Genomic DNA, 8,933 nt, shown 5'->3' with positions numbered 1-8,933 from the left:
ACACTCCAACATGATGTGGTACTAGCGCATTGCACCACTGGAAAAAGGACGATCCCGATTTTTCACCTTGGCTCAACACGGTACTATCGCGTTGCGTCACTGGAAACGGATGAGTGCGAATTTGCACTCCTCCGCGATGCGGCACCTGTCCCACTACGATTTTTGGTGCGACACTGGCCAATCGTGGTGAGATACTGGAAAGGGACGAGTGTGATTTTGGGAATCACCGCGATGCGACATAATCGCAATGAGCTATTGCCTTTCACGAAAAGTGTCATAACTTCTCACTCGGGTATCGAATTTAGGCAAAATGGGTATCGTTGGAAAGATAATTCAATTATCTATTTGTTGGTAGGTGATGAGCTCAAAAATTCTTAGTAAGATGAAAGATATTCTCATTTAAAGTAGACTATAGCAACATCCTTCTCAAGAACTCAATCGATAAGGGATATTTTGATTCGTCCAATAGCTAGGAGTTATTTGAGGCCTTAATATACATCAAACTCTCTCATAAAAAACTTCCAAAGCACTATAATTTATTTCTCATGATCTTGAAGTATGGTTTTAATACTGGTTTGGATTCTCAGGGTATTATATTACTAAAATCTGAAAGGGTGTGATTCAAGAAATCAACTTATTCATGCATGTAGGAATTGTTTTCCATTTTAAGAGAAGTTATTATATTTTTGCGTCTTTTGAAGAGAGTAGATGTATGAAAAAATTTTGTATTTGAATCTCCTTCGTTCAACCATTTTACCCTAGACTTAAGCTTCTAGTAATCTTCCTCCATTTTAAGAATCAGGTTGAAGTCAATAGCAAGTTGTTTTTCTAGATTTTGGAGGAAAACACTACTATCATAATTATCCAATCTCTGACACCCCTGAATTCTATGAAGTAGTTTTCTCTTTTGATTAAAAATATTTCCAACGTTAATGCATGCCGATGCAAACATATCACGTGAAAAAATTTTAACAGTATTTTCTAGTGGGGGATTATATTGCCAAACCTGGTCAATAATTTTTTTAAACTCTGGGTGGGCCATCCACATATTCTCAAATTTGAAGAAAGGTTTTCGTAGGGATGGGTCATCATTAAACACTGTTAATAGTAATGGAGAGTGGTCAGAGTATATGCGGGGAAGGTGAACAACATGAACATTGGGATAGCTAACTAACCATTTGTTAGTTGTAAGGAATCAATCTAGCTGTTCAAGTATTAAAACATGCAATGCTTAAAGCATTTGTTGAGCGAAGTATATTTGGTCACCTTAAAACCCATATCAATTAGTCCAAAATAGTTAATCGCATCTAAGAAATCCAAGGAGAGAGAGGGATTAACTAGATTAACTTTTTTTTTCCAGTTCAACAAGTGTTCATTAAAGTCTCCCCCTATCAACCACTTACCTAAGTAGTTATCTTTGATATTTTTAAGGTTTTACCACAACTCTTTACATTTGTACCTGTACGTACTAGCATATAGACATAACTAAATCGCCATGAGTCATTTTTGTGTCTTACCTTGATAATAGCATATATTTCCTAGTCCGTGGTTGCAATACCATCTAACTCCAGAAGCGAGTCATCCCACATTACAGCTAACCCACCAGCATTCCCAATCATTGGGACTTTAATAATTTAGTTAAATAGAAAATCATTAAGGAGTAGTAGGTGATCCTTCCTCTTTGTTTCTAGCAACGCCACGAGGGGTGGTTTGTGCCAGGCCACTAAATATCTAAAGTTCCTCCTAAAGTCCTGGCCATTGGCTCCCCTACTGTTCCATACTATTAGATTTATGGATCTGTTCCTCTGGGTGGGTTGATCAACGGATTGGCCCTTGAGGAGCTTGTCAAGGGGGAAGTTGAATTCGTCAGTGTTGGATTCATGACTAAGACATAATTCCCTATCTGGGGGTTGAGGGGATGGCAGATATCTATAGATGTCTTTATTAAATTTTGGGTACATATAAGGATGTACTTCTTCGCATATCGGTCATTGAAAACCATTACTTTTACATAATTTAACACATTTATTTTGATTCTTATTTCTTAAATTATCTCTAATGTTTCCTCTGTTTCCTTCGTATCTGTATTCACTGGATATGGATAAGCTAAGTTGGTATTAGGAAATACCTGGGGGAGGAGGCCACATTGTTTGGAGCCTGTGTTGATGCAATCTCCAGTGGGCCAGTTGAGCTCATGTTGTTTGGTATCGGACCCACTCTCATGGTTAACCTTTGCATCTGTCAAAGGTAGTACAGAGGGTCGATGTCCATGAAGTTGTGAAAGGTCGAGAAGTATGGCAGAGTTGTTGGGCTCATTTCTGAATGAGGGTTCGACATCATGGTTACTTTGGGGACTCCCAAGGTGTATGTGGAAGAATGGGGTGGTTGACATTGGTAGGTTCAGTGGAGGCTGAAGAATTGTCGACATCCATATATGGCTGTTGTACAGCTCCATAGCCCTCTGCATCCCCTCCGAGGCAAGGTGAGCAAGGAGCTCCGGAGTGTGGATTATGAACATGACTTCCCTATTGTCCATGAATGCATTCGTAATAAGAGTTTTCCCTTACAATGCCATTTCTATCCAAGAGGTTGGGTTGGGATTCCTCGAGACTAGAGGAGTGGAGTAGATTAGAGTTGCCCCTTCAAGGAAGCCGGCTACCGAATAGAGGTGTATTGGTGAACTATAGATTTGTGTGAGATTTGGAGTCATCGAATTCATTGTTGGTTGTAAAGTGTGGATTCGTCTTAGATTTCTGCGGTTGATGGACCTTCAAGGGTATATGGGCATGCTTATAAGTAGAAGGTTCTATGGATTTATTGGAGTTGAGTAGGACTGAGTCGATATTTAATGGGAGTTCTAATATTCTTGGGATATTGGAAGAGATGTATTGAGGATATTTGTGGGTACAACCCCCCAAATCTAGTAATTTTATACTTATTTGTTCACTATTCTTTGTATCTTTTATTAGGGGTCCTCCACCAAAAGGTATGTTTTGGCTTATTGATTTTTTGGTACCCAACTCATCCATGTAAGTGGTTGTCTGAGTTGTCAATATTTTACTAGAAGATGAGGAGGTAGGCTGGTGATGTGATGTTTCCACGTCCCCTATACGTTTACTAGGGGCACTAAAGGTTTTTCGTTTTTACTGGGGTCGTGCATTGTTCCCTTGTTTAAGGGTATAGTTGGAAAAGTCATATTATTTGTATATTTCCAGACTGGCATTAGGCAATGGTTTTGTCGCCTCACTGTTAATTGGACGTGTTGATAACGTCATCCATCGATGAGATTTTCCTGTCAGCTGTCTTATTTTTCTCGTTTGGGGTTTTTTGTTGAGCCTCAAAAGAAGGAAAATTATTGAGAGCTGGTTGATTTTTGTTTTTAGCTACATATTTATATACTTGGTGATCTAAATACTTACCAGTGTTGGCATTGAAAATCTTGACATTAATATCTCCACTATTTAGTTGGTGCACAGTGTTTTTACCCTTGGATTAAGAGAGATTTTTAAGTTGTTGGCCTGTTGCATAACTTGGTTGGTCCCTTTTTTTGTTTTTAGAAGCCTTCTGATTATTGAATGAGACGATTTGTCATTCCAGTCCCATTGCTTTGTCTGCGGTGTGTGTGTTATTGGTTGCCATCGGTACTGATTTTCCAATTATATTTGATTGCAGTTGGCTTACATTCAGTTGAGGGGGTGCAGGTTGTATGTGTGTGACCAATCATCCACACTTCATGCATAGGATATCTGTCCCTTCATCCACACTTAGATGCCCTATATAGACATGGTTTTAACTGGGGTCCCCATTGGCACTTCTATACATACTCGTGCATATCTGCCTATAAGTGTTGCAGATGTACAGATCTCTGTTTTGACTAATTTTCCCAGTTTACTATCGATCTTTGATTAGATGACGTGGTCATAGTATTCCGTAGAAAGCTTAGGAATTCAAGTCCAAATTGCAGAGAAATTTTCATTGGTCGTAGGTGCGACGAAAATTGGATGCCATTTTCTTACTGAAAGAAAAGCACCATTTATGAATCACGGACCTTTTTGGAGTGCAGTTAGCATATTTTCCTCTTTTAGAAACACGACAATAAAATAGTCATTACCCAGGTCAATGAGTATGTTCTCCTCCGTGGGCTTCCACATTAATGTTAACCTGTGCTTGAGATAAGCATGGTTAACTTTCTTCCTTGTCAATTTTATAATAACAGAATAGGCCCATGGTCGATGAATTCTAGCTTTGTCCTCAACTATCAACAGAATAGTACTATCACCTGGCCTATCCTCCGAAGCATCCTCATCACAACACATATCAGCCTCTAAAGAGGTATGAGGGATGGGAGGTTGACATGGTGGACTTCTTGGTGATGGTACAATTTGAGATAGGGCACCTATATAACTCATGTTTTGCTAACTTGTGCTTTTTGTGGGCTCGGTATGGTAGTTATCTAGAGCCATATGGTCAGGTGGGTCCGGTTGTATTAGATCAATGGAAGTGGTGAAGGGGAAAGGTAGAGAGAAGTCAGACCTTCTCTCTCAAGAATAATAATATCTGAGCTTATTCATTTTAGGTTTGTCCTAAGTATATCAAGAGGTAAAGAAAAGATCTCTACCTAAAATAGATTGAAAAAAATCTCCTTTGAAAAAACATGTCATTTCAGGAAAGGAGAAAAGATCAGTTGCATTTATTGGGGTGTTTAAATAATGAAAATGTCGTGTCTCCATCTTGTTTCCTTCAAAACTTTCAATGGCTAGTAGTCCAATCATTACTATATAAGCATTGGAAGTTAAAGGAATAGATATACACTTGTCTCAACCTTGTCTAGCTTTTCACTATACTTTACTCAAGCATTTTATTTTCTTAAAGGTTTACTGTGTACTTACAAAAAAAAAAAAAGCAGAAAAACACATAGTTGGTGAGACATTGTATCAAAGTGTAAAAGAAAGGAATAAAGCGTGAGTCAAAGCCAAAAAGTTTGACTCAATCTTGTACTTTGATATTATTTACAAAGAACTAATAGAATCCATTGCAACCCAAAGGGACTGAAGAAAGACCTATTAGAGGTCCCAACCAGTATAAAATATTCGGTGTTTATTACTTTCAACAGTTTTATTACTACACTCAATAGTCAACTGGGGAAGTCGACTGTCTGATCGAAAAAGGAGTAATTCACACACCCCCACCCTCTTTATGGCTTTCACAATGGTTGACTACTTGATTATGTTTAGATAACTAGTTTAACTGCACGTGTCTCGCACGTGCAACGTTTGATTATTTAAAATTAAATAATTTTATCTATTGCAAAGATTTTTAGTAATGTGTAAAAAGTTCAATTCACTTTTCGAAGATCCTTCACATTTTAATATAATAATGTAAATATAAACATATATTTTAGTGTAAGCACATATATATTTTACCACTAGAAGTTTCGAGTGATTGATCAATCATTAGTTTTGCGTTTGTCATGCAATACCTCTTTCTCTTGCTGTCAAAGGCTAAAAGAGACGCATCAATTTAAATCATATTTGTGGTACGATTATTTTTATTTCTTTTTTCTATATTTAAAATCTTTTCTTGTTTTTAAAATCAAATTTTTACAAAATCATTCATTACATTCTTATTGCGTACTTTAAACTTTTAAAATTTGATACTTCTTAAATTTTTCTTATTTAACGTTTTTATATTTATTTCTAGATTTTTTAAATCTTCTTAAATCAAATTTAATTGATTTAGAATTCTTAAACTAATGAAAAAAGTTTTAGTTGTCATTAATTCTGATGATTTCTAATAAGGAAAGGTTTTACCATAAATATATTTAATTAATTTTCAACACTTAAATATTAGAAAAATTGTTAATTTTGATGATTTCTAATAAAGAAAGGTTTTACCATAAATATATTTAATTAATTTTCAACACTTAACTATTAGAAAAAATCATTAATTCTAATGCATTTTAATAAGAAAAGATTTTACCACAAATATATTTAATTAATTTTCAACACTTAAATATTAGAAAAAAAATAGTGAAAAGACGATTTTATCTAAAGCAAAAACTTTTAATAAGGGGAAAAAATTCAAACAAATAAAAATAACATTTACAAGAGCAATCAAAACCAAATATAGGTCTGCCTGTGATGCGCACCAGAATAAATAGAATAACTTAGCTGCTTGAGCTAGGGTTTAATCTCCCAATACTTTTTGGAGTGGCTTTACACCATCAACAATTTCTTTTTATATATTGCTATCATCACAAAGCCTATTTTTACAATATGCTCCTTATTGTTGCCATCACCAAAACTCATGTCAAGCAGAAGCGACGATCTTGAATAGCTAATCGCTGATATGCTGACTTAATCATTGGAGTATCTTCCTCAATACAGAAAACACAAGCCGATAAATCATCTTGGAACCCTATATTTTTAATAACTAACAAATCCCTAAGAGACCGTTCTGCACGACTCAAAATTAAGTGGATAATGGCCTGCACGTCTACCCTTCTCAACTCAATACCATACTTCTGTCTGCAGCAAGGTTCGAACTCCTGAATGTGCCTAAAACCCACACATCTGCATTGTGCTCTCGCCACTAGACCAAAGCCCGGGGGGCAAGTCGTATTAGAAACAAAATAGCTAAGTAGATATCTACCTTCTCAATATCTGTAAAATGGAGGAGGTATACACAAGCAAAGAAGCCGACTATAGAAACAAATTAGATAAGTAGATTATCTACTGTTTCAAACCTAGGAACAAAGGAGATATTTATCTTATTAAGATGTAGAGTAATTCCATTTTATAGTAATATCAATTTTAGTGCAGCTTTATTGTGCTCACTAGTCCTTCTATCCGGTCACTCTATCAAATGGCAAGTCTCATTGATGGCATATCAAATATTAACTCAATTAACCCTCAACATGTATTTGACAAGAATACATAGTATTATAGAATGAGGCCACGACTCCTGCCAAGAATAGAACTTATGGTAATACAAAGATAGGCCGCTCTAGGCTACTACATGTTTTCGACATTCCAATTCCTCTTGAAACAGATCTGCAGATATAAGATTCTCCATTTTTGTTTCTTACCTGATACAAGATCCTCCTACTGAGAATGGTGAACAACCAACCATATTTTAAGCAACTCCAAAGAAAATCAATTGAGCATGTCATATCTATATGAATGGCAATAAATCCGTAGCATGGGAAGAAAAATCGGGTTACTGAGGTTGATGAAGTCCTTTCCTTCCTAAAGCACATGGCATGGACATGCGTGAGTTTTACCTGATTGATGAATGCAGTGACAAGACAATAGACAAGCTCTCAAACCTTTTACGTGGTAACAATGAAGTTCTCGTATGCCTTCGACCATCCAGAGCAACTATATTTTGTCATAAAGGTTTTACGTCACTTTACTTATTGCCTTAAGTTGATTGTGCTGGAAATTCATACTCTTATCATATGGTTCAGAGCCAATCTCTATTATTATGTCAACTCTCAGTAATCAGCACTAATTTCCCTTTTGAACTCCAACATTAGGTTCCATGTGCAAGACAGTGTTGGGTTATAAAGGCCTTGCACCACTCCACCTATTGCCTTAAAGTTTTGGATTGGATGATAGAGATTATTACACAAACCATGAAAGCCATTAACTTTAGAAAGCATTACCAAAATACAAGGATAAAGCAGTAAGACTAGAAACTACACTTGCAGATGATGATTTGCTAAAAGAATGAAGAAAACCAACAATCCACAAGAAGAAAGATCCTTTGACCGGACATTACTTCTCAATTAAGGCCATCAGCTAATTTGCTCATTCTACTTTATACAACATCCAAATAAAGATTGTCAAGATATAGGGTGCTTTGGTATGGAGAAAAACAGTTTTCAGAAATTGTTTTCTAATTCTCTTACGTTTGGTTGGTCAAAATGCTTGGAAAAACATTTTCTCTAGAAAAACAAGTTCCTAAAAAATGAGGAAAATGGCTTTCCTAATATTAGAAGAGAAAACGAGTTGCATAAGTAGACTTCCAAATTTATTGTCTCCTCCCTCCCACCCACCCACCAAAGCCCCACAACCCAACCCCTTGACCTTCTCATCCCCGCCCTCCCCGAAACCACACGCCTAGCCCATCCCGCCTCCATAGTGTTTTGCTAGATAACATATAATACTCTTGCAATAATATTTTCTTGCTTGCTTACCATATGCTAGAAAATAAATAAGAAACCTTCTTGTTTTCCAAGAAATAAAAAATCTAGGAAAACATCTCCCTTCATACCAAACACACACATAAAGCTTGCAAAATGAGAGCTTGCAAAATGACATAAAGATTAAAGGAAAAACCATGAAAGAGCTGAAAAGAGTCAAATAATTCCAAATTATGTAAGGAACAATTAAAATCACAATTCAGAGATTTCATCAAACATATAGCATGCACAACATTCTTCACCCTTTCTCCTCCCGAATGAGTTCCTCAGAATTCAATGATTGATGATCATCATTGTCGCTTATCAGAGGTGCGTCAATTGGTCCAGGATTTTGTTGCTGAGCGTTCATGAGCTGCTCCATATCCCGGAGTCTGGTCCTCACAACACTAGTTACTAAAACTGCAAGAAAGAAGATGAAAGTGAATTTTAGGCAAAAGTTAAAACCAAAACCAAAGGAACATCAAAAAATGGAGAAGAAGAAGGGTATACTGCCAGCCGTTCCAATGGCCCAAAGCCAGAGGATCTTCACTCCTGGTCCTCTGTCTTTCCACATTTTCCTGTTTGTACTAGTTATATTAGTATTCTCCTATTCTGCTAATTTGCCTGCTCCTCAGTTCGGGTTGTGGAAAAAGGGGGCGGATTCTAATTGGCCCGCAATGGACGGACAAAAGGGAAAAGGATGAGGAAATTACATGGATAGGCAATAGTGATTGGCTTTGCATTTTTT

The 8,933-nt window shown here is 36.6% G+C and overlaps 1 protein-coding gene across 1 annotated transcript; it reads right to left on the bottom strand.

Annotated features, from left to right (window-relative positions):
* Positions 1-8,310: 8,310 nt before the first annotated feature.
* Positions 8,311-8,933, bottom strand: LOC107849681. Its single transcript, XM_016694233.2, has 2 exons — positions 8,696-8,933; positions 8,311-8,605 (listed from the first exon to the last, which is right to left on the bottom strand). Exons 1-2 carry the CDS (start codon positions 8,757-8,759, stop codon positions 8,445-8,447), a joined length of 225 nt encoding a protein of 74 aa, XP_016549719.1. The 5' UTR covers positions 8,760-8,933; the 3' UTR covers positions 8,311-8,444.

Source organism: Capsicum annuum, chromosome 12 (genome assembly GCF_002878395.1).
Source record: "Capsicum annuum cultivar UCD-10X-F1 chromosome 12, UCD10Xv1.1, whole genome shotgun sequence".
Classification (NCBI taxonomy): domain Eukaryota; kingdom Viridiplantae; phylum Streptophyta; class Magnoliopsida; order Solanales; family Solanaceae; genus Capsicum; species Capsicum annuum.
This window is presented reverse-complemented; position numbering and strand designations above follow the sequence as displayed.